Raw genomic sequence first — 14,669 nt, forward strand, 5'->3', positions numbered from 1 at the left:
ATTCTGCCAGAATTGCTGAAGAGGGACCACCACTGACCTACGCCTGCAGCATCACTCACGAGGGACCCATGCTGACATATTCCTCGAGCATCGTTAATGAAGGACCATGCTGACATACGCCTCAAGCATCGTTGATGAGGGACCCATGCTGACATATGCCTCTAGCAACGCTGACGAGGGACCCATGCTGACATACTCCTCCAGCATCACTAACGAGGGACTCATGCTGACATACTCCTCCAGCATCACTAACGAGGGACTCATGCTGACATACTCCTCCAGCATCACTAACGAGGGACTCATGCTGACATATGCCTCCACCAACGCTGTCGAGGGACCCATGCTGACATATGCCTCCAGCATCACTGACGAGGGACTCATGCTGACATACGCCTCCAGCATCACTAACGAGGGACTCATGCTGACATATGCCTCCATCAACGCTGTCGAGGGACCCATGCTGACATATGCCTCCAGCATCACTGACGAGGGACCCATGCTGACATACTCCTCAAGCATCGTTGACGAGGGACCCATCCTGACATACGCCTCAAGCATCGTTGACGAGGGACCCATGCTGACATACTCCTCAAGCATCGTTGACGAGGGACCCATCCTGACATACGCCTCAAGCATCGTTGACGAGGGACCCATGCTGACATACTCCTCCAGCATCACTGACGAGGGACCCATGCTGACATACTCCTCCAGCATCGTTAATGAAGGACCCATGCTGACATACTTCTCCAGCATCGTTGACGAGGAACCCATGCTGATATACTCCTCCAGCATCGTTGACGAGGGACCCATGCTGATATACTCCTCCAGCATCGTTGACGAGGGACCCATGCTGATATACTCCTCCAGCATCGTTGACGAGGGACCCATGCTGATATACTCCTCCAGCATCGTTGACGAGGGACCCATGCTAACATACGCCTCAAGCCTCGTTGATGAGGGACTCATGCTGATATACTCCTCCAGCATCGTTGATGAGGGACTCATGCTGATATACTCCTCCAGCATCGTTGACGAGGGACCCATGCTGATATACTCCTCCAGCATCGTTGATGAGGGACTCATGCTGATATACTCCTCCAGCATCGTTGACGAGGGACCCATGCTGATATACTCCTCCAGCATCGTTGACGAGGGACCCATGCTGATATACTCCTCCAGCATCACTGACGAGGGACCCATGCTGATATACTCCTCCAGCATCGTTGACGAGGGACCCATGCTAACATACGCCTCAAGCCTCGTTGATGAGGGACTCATGCTGACATACTCCTCCAGCATCGTTGACGAGGAACCCATGCTGATATACTCCTCCAGCATCGTTGACGAGGGACCCATGCTGACATACTACTCCAGCATCGTTGACGAGGAACCCATGCTAACATACGCCTCAAGCCTCGTTGATGAGGGACTCATGCTGACATACTCCTCCAGCATCGTTGATGAAGGACCCATGCTGACATACACCTCAAGCATCATTGAAGAGGGACCCATGCTGACATATGCCTCCAGCAACGCTGTCGAGGGACCCATGCTGACATATGCCTCCAGCAACGCTGTCGAGGAATCCATGCTGACATACGCCTCCAGCATCTCTGACGAGGGATCCATGCTGACATGCACCACCAGCATCACTGACGAGAGTCCCATGCTGACATTCGCCTCAAGCATCGTTGATGCGGGACACATGCTGACATACTTATACAGCATCGTTGATGAGGGGCCCCTGCTGACATACTCCTCCAGCATCACTGACCAGGGACCCATGCTGACATACTCCTCCAGCATCGTTGAGGAGGGATCCGTGCTGACATGCGCCACCAGCATCGCTTACAAGTGACCCACGCTGACATTTACCACCAGCATCGCTGACGAGGGACCCGCGCTGACATTTACCGCCAGCATCGCTGACGAAGGACCCGCGCTGACATTTACCACCAGCATTGCTGACGAGGGTCCCGCGCTGACATTTACCACCAGCATTGCTGACGAGGGTCCCGCGTTGACATTTACCGCCAGCATCGCTGACGAAGGACCCGCGCTGACATTTACCGCCAGCATCGCTGACGAGGGACCCGCGCTGACATTTACCACCAGCATCGCTGACGAAGGACCCGCGCTGACATTTACCACCAGCATCGCTGACGAAGGACCCGCGCTGACATTTACCGCCAGCATCGCTGACGAGGGACCCGCGCTGACATTTACCACCAGCATCGCTGACGAGGGACCCGCGCTGACATTTACCACCAGCATCGCTGACGAAGGACCCGCGCTGACATTTACCGCCAGCATCCCTGACGAGGGACCCGCGCTGACATTTACCACCAGCATCGCTGACGAGGGACCCGCGCTGACATTTACTGCCAGCATTGCTGACCAGGGACCCACGCTGACATTTACCACCAGCATCGCTGACGAGGGACCTGCACTGACATTTACCACCAGCATCGCTGACCAGGGACCCATGCTGACATGCGCCTCTAGAATTGCTGACAGATCCGTGCTGACATTTACGCCACCAGCATCGCTGACGAGGGACCCTCGCTGACACGCTTCCAGCATCGCTGGTAGCATTGGTGACGGGGACCCATGCTGAAGACTGACCTGTACTGACCAATGACCTCTTCTAATTACTGATCTCTTACTCTAGCTGGATGAGCAACACATTGGAGAACCAGAGGGATCTTTTGTGGATTATCAGACGACCATGGTGAAGACAGCCAAAGCCATCGCTGTGACAGTGCAGGAGATGGTGGGTAGTAGTGTCTGACGCCAGGCGGGCACCGTACTCGGTATCTGTGGAGGAGATGGTGGGTAGTAGTGTCTGACACCAGGCGGGCACCGTGCTCGGTATCTGTGGAGGAGATGGTGGGTAGTAGTGTCTGACACCAGGCGGGCACCGTGCTCGGTATCTGTGGAGGAGATGGTGGGTAGTAGTGTCTGACACCAGGCTGGCACTGTGCTCGGTATCTGTGGAGGAGAATGTGGGTAGTAGTGTCTGACACCAGGCGGGCACCGTACTCGGTATCTGTGGAGGAGATGGTGGGTAGTAGTGTCTGACACCAGGCGGGCACCGTACTCGGTATCTGTGGAGGAGATGGTGGGTAGTAGTGTCTGACACCAGGCGGGCACCGTGCTCGGTATCTGTGGAGGAGAATGTGGGTAGTAGTGTCTGACACCAGGCTGGCACCGTGCTCGGTATCTGTGGAGGAGAATGTGGGTAGTAGTGTCTGACACCAGGCAGGCACCATGTTCATTGTGAAATATTTTTACTTCTTACAGGTCACAAAATCCACCACCAACCCCGATGAACTGGGCACCCTGGCGAGTCAGCTAACCAGCGACTATGGACAACTTGCTCATGATGCCAAACCAGCATCTGTGACTGCAGAGAATGAGGAGGTGAGATGAGTGACTGGCCCGAGGCCTCTGCAGGAGTCCGTCACACCGGCTCTTCTGTCATATCACGTTTATCTGCCCTCAGATTGGATCCCACATTAAGCAGCGGGTACAAGAGCTCGGGCACGGCTGCTCTCAGCTGGTCACTAAAGCCGGTGCCCTCCAGTGCTGCCCGACGGACAGCTACACCAAGAGAGAGCTGATCGACTGTGCCCGACTAGTGTCTGAGAAGGTAGGTGAGACCCCAAGCCTCTGTGATCACAGCACTGACCCTTCCCCGCTGTGTGCTCTGTGATCACAGCACTGACCCTTCCCCGCTGTGTGCTCTGTGATCACAGCACTGACCCTTCCCCGCCGTGTCCTTTGTGATCACAGCGCTGACCCTTCCCCGCCGTGTCCTTTGTGATCACAGCGCTGACCCTTCCCCACTGTGTCCTGTGATCACAGTGCTGACCCTTCCCTGCCGCTTCCTCTGTGATCACAGCTGTCACGATTCACACCATGACCGTCACCCGTACGTCATGGGTCGGGGTGACTTTAGGCCAACAGACGGCTATCACATGTGCAGGGGGGCTTATCTTAGTTATCCCTCCACTCCACAATGTGATTTAAATAAAAAACACACACAAGGCTATTGACCTCTTAGTTTACAGCAGGGGCTTATTCTAGGTATCCCACTGCTTTCAATATACCACGAACTGCAGGGATTTATGTATATCCCGCTTACAGTTCCACTTAACCCTTGCAGCTCTCTGGCTCCCCCCTTACTCTCAGGTCAGATTAGGTACTGCACCTAGGGTAATTAGTCGCCAGACAGGCTGCCTGCTATGTACTGGTTATTGGGCACGCTGCAGCGACGCGATAACTACTCCCACTCAGGCAGGAACAATAATTATCAATGCCGCAGTCGCTACAACGACACCCATAGGCCGGCTCACGGTAAGCTGCCACCAGCTTCGATTAAATGGGTCCGAAGCTAACCCAAAACAGTAGCGTAATTCCCTTCAGGAGACTAAGGGTACGTTTTAGAGCATGCAGTACGACTCTAGTATTAAATATTATACTCCGTCAAAAGCTACAACTCACATGTTCTCAGTTCATATCAGGCAAAAAACCATGCTGCATGCACAGCCCACATGTCCCAATGCATGGGGACTGGCAGTCAGGGCTTCCCAGGTAAAACTCAGACTCACATAGGCTCCAGCAGATCGACTGACTGCTGGGATCTGGCCAAAAACTTATAGCTGCAGCCTGTGATATCCCAGAAAGGGCTGAGTTAAGATCGCCCTCCTCTTTTTTCAGTCTTAGTAATTCAACCTTAAATTTGTCTAATTTCTATAACTCTGCTCCAGAACATGTCATATTCATAACAAACCCAGCATTCATCTCGTATTAACATTGGCATTCTAACGAGATCAAATATGTCCTATTTGGGATGCCTAATTACCGAGAAATCCCTACTTTTTACCTGATGGAGTTAGAAGCTCATGTTTAGAGTGGTTAACAGATCCGTCGCTGGACATAAAGAATATGTATTTTCCTTTTTTCTAGCCTAACTCATTTGCCCAATATCTTATCATATTGGAACAAAGGACTCTCATAGATTTCTGGAAACTTCTAGACAGTTCTGCTAGAGGGAGATTTGAGCCTAGTCGTAAATACCTTTCGGCAATAAAACCCTCTTCCCCCATACATTCCAACACAAAGAGACAAAGGGAGCCACAGAGAGAAGGGGGGGTTTAGCCCCCAGCATGAGTTGAAGGACCAAGCTACAACATCATATTATATTTCATACAATATCGTGATCACAGCGCTGACCCTTACCTGCCGTATCCTCTGTGATCACAGCACTGACCTTTCCCCGCCGTGTCCTTTGCGATCACAGCGCTGACCCTTCCCCGCCGTGTCCTTTGTGATCACAGCACTGACCCTTCCCCACCGTGTCCTGTGATCACAGCGCTAACCCTTCCCTGCCGCTTCCTCTGTGATTAGCGCTGACCCTTCCCCACCATGTCCTCTGTGATCACAGCGCTAACCCTTCACTGCCACTTCCTCTGTGATTAGCGCTGACCCTTCCCCGCCGTGTCCTCTGTGATCACAGCGCTGACCTTTCCCTGCCGTTTCCTGTGATCAAAGCGCTAACCCTTCCCCGCCGTGTCCTCTGTGATCACAGAGCTGACCCTTCCCCGCCGTGTCCTGTGACCATAGCACTGACCCTTCCCCACCGTGTCCTGTGACCACAGCACTGACCCTTCCCCACCGTGTCCTCTGTGATCACAGCGCTGACCCTTCACCGCCGTGTCCTCTGTGATCACAGCGCTGACCCTTCCCCGCCGTGTCCTTTGTGATCACAGTGCTGACCCTTCCCCGCCGTGTCCTTTGTGATCACAGCGCTGACCCTTCCCCGCCGTGTCCTTTGTGATCACAGTGCTGACCCTTCCCCGCCGTGTCCTTTGTGATCACAGCACTGACCCTTCCCCGCCGTGTCCTTTGTGATCACAGTGCTGACCCTTCCCCGCCGTGTCCTTTGTGATCACAGCACTGACCCTTCCCCACCGTGTCCTTTGTGATCACAGCACTGACCCTTCCCCACCGTGTCCTGTGATCACAGTGCTAACCCTTCCCTGCCGCTTCCTCTGTGATCACAGCGCTGACCCTTCCCCGCCGTGTCCTTTGTGATCACAGCACTGACCCTTCCCCACCGTGTCCTTTGTGATCACAGTGCTGACCCTTCCCCGCCGTGTCCTTTGTGATCACAGCACTGACCCTTCCCCGCCGTGTCCTTTGTGATCACAGTGCTGACCCTTCCCCGCCGTGTCCTTTGTGATCACAGCACTGACCCTTCCCCACCGTGTCCTGTGATCACAGTGCTAACCCTTCCCTGCCGCTTCCTCTGTGATCACAGCGCTGACCCTTCCCCGCCGTGTCCTCTGTGATCACAGCACTGACCCTTCCCCGCCGTGTCCTCTGTGATCACAGCGCTGACCCTTTCCCGCCGTGTCCTCTGTGATCACAGCGCTGACCCTTTCCCGCCGTGTCCTCTGTGATCACAGCGCTGACCCTTTCCCGCCGTGTCCTCTGTGATCACAGCACTGACCTTTCCCTGCCGTTTCCTGTGATCACAGCACTGACCCTTCCCCGCCGTGTCCTTTGTGATCACAGCACTGACCCTTCCCCGCCGTGTCCTTTGTGATCACAGTGCTGACCCTTCCCCGCCGTGTCCTTTGTGATCACAGCACTGACCCTTCCCCACCGTGTCCTGTGATCACAGTGCTAACCCTTCCCTGCCGCTTCCTCTGTGATCACAGCGCTGACCCTTCCCCGCCGTGTCCTCTGTGATCACAGCGCTGACCCTTCCCCGCCGTGTCCTCTGTGATCACAGCACTGACCCTTCCCCGCCGTGTCCTCTGTGATCACAGCGCTGACCCTTTCCCGCCGTGTCCTCTGTGATCACAGCACTGACCTTTCCCTGCCGTTTCCTGTGATCACAGCACTGACTCTTCCCCGCCGTGTCCTTTGTAAACACAGCGCTAACCCTTCCCCGCCGTGTCCTCTGTGATCATAGCACTGACCTTCTCCCTCAATATTTCTGATGCTCTCGTATATACTTTTTTCTTTTTTTTTAGGTGTCCCACGTTTTGGCCGCTCTGCAGGCTGGAAACCGTGGCACACAGGCTTGCATCACCGCTGCTAGTGCTGTGTCCGGTATCATTGCGGATTTGGACACCACCATTATGTTTGCCACAGCGGGAACATTGAACAGAGAGAATGCCGAGACGTTTGCTGATCACCGGTGAGCAGATATTTTTGTGGCTGCTGGGTCTGGGGTGGCTGGCTGCCGTGCAGTGACCCTGTATTTTCTGCTTTCCAGGGAGGGCATCCTGAAGACGGCAAAAGCTCTGGTAGAAGACACAAAGGTTCTGGTTCAGAACGCGACGTCCAGTCAGGAGAAACTGGCCCAGGCCGCCCAGTCCTCTGTGACCACCATCACACGCCTGGCGGAGAACGTCAAGCTTGGTGCTGCCAGCTTAGGGTCTGACGACCCAGAGACTCAGGTAAAGCCGGAGCGTCCCACTGTGTCCGTCCATTGTGCAGCTTCTCTCTCGGATATAGGAACTCTAGACACTTGATGGGTCAATAGACCAAGAAACAGTGACTCCACCAGATCAGTCACCAGAGTCCGACGTCTCCCAGCCCAGTATGACATTTTCTGTTTTTTCAGGTAGTTCTTATAAATGCCGTAAAGGATGTGGCCAAAGCCCTGGGTGATCTCATCAGCGCCACCAAGGCTGCGGCTGGCAAGTCAAGCGATGATCCGTCGGTGTACCAGCTGAAGAATTCGGCCAAGGTTTGTGACCGCCCTGTCCGGTCCGAATGATTGCTGACATGATGCCAGAGTCTAGGGGGTCGCTCACGCTTTTGTGCTTCCAGGTGATGGTGACCAATGTGACTTCTCTCCTGAAAACCGTAAAAGCCGTGGAAGATGAGGCCACCAAGGGGACGCGAGCTCTTGAAGCTACAATAGAGCACATAAGACAGGAGCTTGCGGTGAGTCCTGGGGGCGCGTGGTCAGAACATAGGGTTCAGTATTGCAAGGGAGGGGCTTTATTATTAACCTCTTACTTGCCCTCTCAGGTTTTCTCCTCTCCAGACCCACCTCCTCAGACTTCCACTCCGGAGGACTTCATTCGTATGACTAAAGGCATCACGATGGCGACCGCCAAAGCCGTTGCTGCAGGAAACTCGTGTCGCCAGGAAGATGTCATAGCCACAGCGAATCTGAGTCGCCGAGCTATCGCGGACATGCTGCGTTCATGCAAGGTGCGGTCATTTGACACGTGGAGGTATAGTCACCACGCGAGGAGCGAAGCTTTGCTAGCTGTGTCCTCTCTTACAGGAAGCCGCCTACCACCCCGAAGTGAACCCAGATGTGCGAATCCGGGCTATGAGGTTTGGTAAGGAGTGCAGCACTGGCTACTTGCAGTTGCTGGACCACGTCCTGGTGGTGAGTGTGACTGTCGGGGTGGCAGGGCTGCCACATGTGGGTGTTGACAGTGGTCCCATGTCTCCAATGTTCTCTCCATACGCAGATCCTCCAGAAGCCGAGTGCTGAGCTGAAGCAGCAGCTGGCCGCCTACTCCAAGCACGTGGCCGGTTCAGTGACGGAGCTCATTCAGGCTGCGGAGGCCATGAAAGGTGCCACGTGTGCTCCACATTACTTCCAGTGTATACCGTGAGGGCCGGGGGTCATAGCAGGACCAATGAGTGAGGGGTGGGAGGCCGAGAACATGAGTGTGCATAATAAAGGGACCACTGCAATCCTCAATTATGAGGGGCCGCGGGTTCAGGCTCAGGTCTTGGACTCAGACTCAGGACGCTGATATTACATGATTCCTGCAGGTCGGAGGAGTTTCAGCATTTAAGTCTCTGTATTTTTATTATTTCACTGCATCTAAATTGAAGCCGCGCATAGAGCACACACAAGTTGGACATTTTCAGTACGAACAGTTCTCACTCAGACCAATGTGTCTCCATGGTAACAGGCAGCAGAGTCTCTGTAGTCATCCTGCTGTTATGCTGTCCGGTCTGTCTCCTGCGCTAGGGGACAAATAGAAGTGGATGTGCAGGATCCGACTACACGAGGATTGTTTGTAGTCTGTTACCATAGAGACAGACAAGTCTGCTGACACCTCTACACTGTGGTGGGGACTTTTTAATGTCCCTTTTTTTTTTTCTTTCGTGGACCAGGTACTGAATGGGTGGACCCTGAAGACCCCACAGTCATTGCTGAGAATGAGCTGCTGGGAGCCGCAGCCGCTATCGAGGCGGCAGCAAAGAAGTTAGAACAGCTAAAACCGCGTGCCAAACCCAAGGTACTTCCATGAACCATAGCTGAACTTACACCCCAACTAGACACCCCATTGTCCTGAATCAGTACCATGGTAAGACCCCAAACCTGTCATTACCCAGATTCCTGAGCTTAGGGCCCCCATGTACGAGTCAGACCCAAAATGACCATCCTGGAATGTGTAGGAGCTCCACATGTTGATATTTCCCAGGTTGTGGAGACGCCAAAGCTGTGGACATACCCGAGCTGTGGACATGCCTGGGTTGTGGACGCGCCAAAGCTGTGGGCAGACCCGAGCTGTGGACATGCCTGGGTTGTGCACGTGCCCAAGCTGGGGACATGCCTGGCTGCGGATGGACCCAAGCTGTGGACGTGCCTGGCTGCAGATTTGCTGAAGCTAGGGTCGTACCCGAGCTGTAGATGTACCTGAGCTGGGGTCGTACCCGAGCTGTAGATGTACCTGAGCTAGGGTCGTACCCGAGTTGTAGATGTACCGGAGCTGGGGTCGTACCCTAGTTGTAGGTGTACCTGAGCTGGGGAGATACCCAAGCTGTGGACGTGCCCGGGCTTTGGATGTTCCTTTAGCTGTGAACATACCTAAGCTGGGGACGTACAGTCTGTGATGGAGCTCCCATACTAGCAAGGTGAAGTTTCCTCTTCTCGACGGAGATGGCTTCTGCTCACAATGTGCCTGAGGCATGGTGGCTCCATGGCTGTCAGGTTTCCATTCCTCTGGCATGTGTCGGCTCATCGTATCATTGTGTGTTCTTCTGTTTTTGCAGCAGGCGGATGAGAGCTTGAACTTTGAGGAGCAGATCCTGGAGGCAGCAAAGTCCATTGCAGCAGCCACCAGTGCCCTTGTGAAAGCAGCTTCTGCTGCCCAGAGAGAGCTGGTGGCGCAGGGCAAGGTGGGTTCTTGTCTTATTCTGCTTTCCACCTCTTGTGCCTCCCGGGGTCGTACTTCCTTTCGTCGTTTGCTTGATTATTCCTTTCTTTCTTGCCCAGGTTGGAGCGATCCCAGCTAATGCCGTGGATGACGGGCAGTGGTCGCAGGGCCTGATCTCTGCTGTGAGTATCTGGGCATGGTGAGTGCAGACTCCGAGTCTTGCAGTAGTGTAGCTGATGGCTCTGTTTGCCTCCATAGGCCAGGATGGTTGCCGCTGCTACGAGTAACTTGTGTGAGGCAGCTAACTCTGCGGTTCAGGGTCATGCCAGCGAGGAAAAGCTCATTTCATCCGCAAAGCAGGTGGCTGCATCCACCGCTCAGCTACTGGTGGCTTGTAAAGTGAAAGCCGACCACGATTCAGAGGCCATGAAGAGACTGCAGGTGAGTGCAGCGAGGGCAGGTTTGTGACCTGGGAGAGGCCATTGCCTCTAATAATGATGTATGTCCGCAGGTGGCAGGGAATGCTGTGAAGAGAGCGTCAGACAACCTCGTCAAAGCTGCGCAGAAGGCAGCAGCGTTCCAAGAGTATGACGAGACGGTGGTGGTGAAGGAGAAGATGGTGGGGGGGATCGCACAGGTGAGATGGGGCCTCAGCTGTACGCACAGATGACCTATCCCTTGCTCGGGTCATGAAGCTGCTCATTGCAAGGACACAGCCTGCAGGCACTGCACGGTCATTGCCCTCATGTTCAGGCATTTGCCGCCATATTGCCATGCAGTAGTAGCAATTACCTGGGTGAACTGTCCCTCCCTGATGACTCTGCCTGAATACTTCTTTGTGACGTTGAGGCCCCTTGACTGTTTTCGTCAGTCATTGCCCACAATCTTTACATCGTGTTCTTGCTTTACAGATTATTGCGGCTCAGGAAGAAATGTTGCGGAAGGAGCGTGAGCTGGAGGAAGCGCGGAAGAAGCTGGCCATGATCAGACAGCAACAGTACAAGTTCCTGCCGTCGGAGCTGCGGGAGGACTCCCAGAACTGAGCCTTTTCCACTGCTCACACCATTAACATTACCCTTCTTCCCGGCTGCTGAGGCTAACCGGCTTCTCCCGCTCACTAATCGCTCTTGCACATGGGCCTCAGTAGTCTCTTTGAAGCCGGCGCTCTGGGACTTGGGGCCACAACGTTTTCCTTCTTCCTCAGATGACTCCACTGGAAGGAGTGGTGTGTGTGGATGTTGTGCGCTCCCAGCTGAACGGTTTGTCCTGTACTGCTGGTGCCTTATTGCCCTGACTCTGGCTAGTAGCCGGGCTGGTGCCTTATTGCCCTGACTCTGGCTAGTAGCCGGGCTGGTGCCTTATTGCACCTGTCTATGCTGTATTAACCCCGCTGCTTGCCCTTTTTGCTGTCCTCCCCGGAGCGCTCAGAGGGAGGTGGAGTGAATGCCGTGTGACTGGTGACCTCTGTGTGATCAGATGTGTGTTCCTCCGTGCCAATAAGTGCCTGAACGTGCCGTGCACAATCAAACTGTTACTCCGTAGCGAGCAGCGCGCTTCCTCGTTCCCGTGATGTCCCGTTACATTTCTATATAAAGTATCTATTTTTATTTTGCATTTTGTTGAAATTTTATATGCTCTTGTGATGGACTCCGAGCGGTGCCGTCTGTGCCCACTCACCTTCACGGCTCCACCAAAACTATCACCAATAAATATCTTCACATCGGAGTGTCGCCTGTTACATCACTGACATGGCCGGGGTCTGTCGATAACCTAGTCCTAGGGGACGGTGATGGCTGCACAGGGCATGGCTGCTATTAGTAGTAAGATGCTGATGTAAACTGTGATCAGCGAATGTGTCCTGCAGCTCTGACCGTGGAGGAGGCCTCTAAGGTGATAAGTCGCTAGGCCACCAGAGAACCATTATAAAATATCCCTGTTGGTCCAAAAATATATTCTACCATTGGCCCGTCCCACAATGCTTAAGAAGCTTTCTCTCTGTGCCACCAATGATAGCAAGAATGTTACATATGCTGCCTGCCGGGTAGTCCATGCCCATGCTGCCTAACTGTCATGGTCGGCACAGGCTTCAGCTCTGGCCTAGTAGAGGACCGGCGGCGATCACCAGAATGTAAGAAAAACACTTTGGCAATGGTAGTTAAATCTTTTGGTGGAGTTATTTTTCGCTTGGACGCAAAAAAATGGTTCTGATATGTGAAAGGTTTTGATTAGTGGTGGTCATGGTGTGGAAAGCCTTACTGTGAAAGTGCTGATCCGGGAACGCTCTTCCCCAGGATGGGACACAGCGTGCTGGAGGAGAGCAGCACTTACAGTATGCTCCTCGGTTTGATTGATTTTGTGGGTCTCAGGATTCGAACCCTAACTAATCAGTGACTGTAATGAGAAGCTGCTCTTTAAACAACACAAGTTAATATGAATATATATTTTGAGGCCACGGATATTTATTGGCCACCCAAAGACCACAGGATCTGTTTACAAGGATGCTACTCATTGAGGTACGGTGTGACCAGCATGGGTATTGATGCACTTGTCTTCAGAGACATATCTTCTTCCAGAAACCAAGTACGCCACCTGCCAGATGAGCCTTGGGATCAGATGTTCTCACGCTATGTGACCTTCATGATTTTTATCCTGAATCCACTAATCTGCGTGGTCACAAGGACTTTCCACACGTCACCACTAAATGTGGACTTATAGAGATTCAGATTCACAAAGTACAATGCGTGTAACCCTACCACCTAAAGACAAGCACCCAGTGCAGTCACATCACTCCACGCCATAAAGTCATTTTACTTCTCAATCACAGATATGTTCCATTTCAGGACTCTTGTATGGACATCACTTTTTTAACAACATACACATTTTGGATATTGTTAACATCTTCATCTGGCATGGTATTATAGAATCTCTTACACAATTATTTTTGTATATTAACTCTTAGATTCCCAACATTTGCCGTACATCACAATGAACAAGCTGTCAACTGTATTGATAACTCCCGTTAAACTTGAGAAAAATGGCTCACTTAGTACGGATGTGTATGTCACGATATGGTATGAAATATCATATTAGGCTGGGGTCACATTGCGTTTTGGTCAGAGCGCTAACGGACAGCGTTGCACGGCGAAATTAACGCCATGCAACGCGTCCGTTAGCGCTCCCATTGCCCGCAATGTACCAGCGCATTGCTAGCGCGTGTCATTTTCGGCACGTGCTAGCGACGCGCCGGTCTTTTGTAGCGCGCCTCGGACGCTGCTTGCAGCGTCCGCGGCGCGCCCGAGGTCCGTTCCCCGCTCTCGCAGATCGGGGATCTGCGAGAGCGGGGACGTTAACATGACCCCGAAACGCGACCATTTAAAAACATTGCGTTAGCGCAATCCGCTAGCGCTAAAAGGATTGCACTAACGCAATGTGACCCTAGCCTAAGTAGTTTCTCTTGTTAGCAGGCTGCGGGCTAAAAAGCCCCCCTTCCCTTTCACTCAGCCAAGAGCTGCCTTGCCAATGTACATGGGGGAAGAGCGTTTTATTGCCTAAAGGAATTTTTATGACCAGGTTAGAATCTACCTCCAGCAAGAACTGGATTCTAAGTCTCTAGAACACATGGAAGTTCTTTGTTTTGTTTTTGTAAGATATTACGCAAACCGTTTACGTTAAGAACACGAAAATATATATTCTTAATCTCCCTCGGTGGATCTGCCCATCCCTCTAAACACGGGCTTCTAACTCCATCTGGTAAAGAAGTAGGGATTTCTCTGTAAATATGTATCCCAGATAGGACATGTTTGATCTCATTAGAATGCCCACGTTAATCCAAGATGAATGCTGGGTTTGTTATGACTATGACATGTTTTGTAGCGGAGTTAAAGAAATTAGATATAGGTTAGGGTAAAATTACTTAACTGAAGAGGTAGGAGGGACGAGGTAACTGAAGAGGTAGGAGGGATGAGGTGATCCAACCCCTTTCTGGGATGTTGCAGGCCGCAGCTATAACTGTCTGCCCAGATCCCCAGCACACTTCTTGTCTTTTTTTTCCTGGAGAGCCCTGAGCACGTCCAATGAGCTGGGACGTATGGAAACTTCACTAGCCTGGTTGCCTGCAATGCTTTGAACACATGTAAGTGTTATTCTCATGTAATCCTTGTTTTTTTTTTTATAATTACCTTGTACATATTTGCAATTGTCTCATTTGTAACATCCTTGTAAAAAATTTTGATAAAACACTGCCTAAACTTTATAGAGTATAATAATTAATATACTAGATTCTTTCTCCATGCTCTAAACGTACCCTAAGTCTCCTGAAGGGAATTACGCTACTGTTGTGGGTTAGCTTCGGACCCGTTTAATCGAAGCTGTTGGCAGCGATAGTGTGCAGGCTTTTGGGGTGATGTAGCGACTGCGGCATTGATAATTATTGTTCCTGCCTGAGTGGGAGTAGTGTTATGGCTGGCAATCAGGCAACACAGCGTGCAGTAATCAGCGCACATACAGAGATATGGC

General features: G+C 52.4%; 1 protein-coding gene across 3 annotated transcripts in view; it reads left to right on the forward strand.

Annotated features, from left to right (window-relative positions):
• Positions 1–11,879, forward strand: part of TLN1 (talin 1) — a 111,927-nt gene extending 100,048 nt beyond the window's left edge. For all 3 annotated transcript variants that reach the window (XM_069745550.1, XM_069745561.1, XM_069745556.1), the window contains 16 exons: positions 2,672–2,773; positions 3,304–3,423; positions 3,506–3,652; positions 7,047–7,213; positions 7,292–7,475; positions 7,643–7,768; positions 7,852–7,968; positions 8,056–8,241; positions 8,318–8,425; positions 8,511–8,616; positions 9,169–9,293; positions 10,051–10,176; positions 10,274–10,336; positions 10,413–10,595; positions 10,666–10,791; positions 11,066–11,879. In XM_069745550.1, the coding sequence (XP_069601651.1) occupies positions 2,672–2,773; positions 3,304–3,423; positions 3,506–3,652; positions 7,047–7,213; positions 7,292–7,475; positions 7,643–7,768; positions 7,852–7,968; positions 8,056–8,241; positions 8,318–8,425; positions 8,511–8,616; positions 9,169–9,293; positions 10,051–10,176; positions 10,274–10,336; positions 10,413–10,595; positions 10,666–10,791; positions 11,066–11,197 (2,118 nt within the window). In that variant the 3' untranslated portion in view covers positions 11,198–11,879. The remainder of the gene's footprint in view (positions 1–2,671; positions 2,774–3,303; positions 3,424–3,505; positions 3,653–7,046; positions 7,214–7,291; positions 7,476–7,642; positions 7,769–7,851; positions 7,969–8,055; positions 8,242–8,317; positions 8,426–8,510; positions 8,617–9,168; positions 9,294–10,050; positions 10,177–10,273; positions 10,337–10,412; positions 10,596–10,665; positions 10,792–11,065) is intronic.
• Positions 11,880–14,669: the final 2,790 nt, after the last annotated feature.

This window comes from Ranitomeya imitator, chromosome 1 (assembly GCF_032444005.1).
Source record: "Ranitomeya imitator isolate aRanImi1 chromosome 1, aRanImi1.pri, whole genome shotgun sequence".
NCBI lineage: Eukaryota > Metazoa > Chordata > Amphibia > Anura > Dendrobatidae > Ranitomeya > Ranitomeya imitator.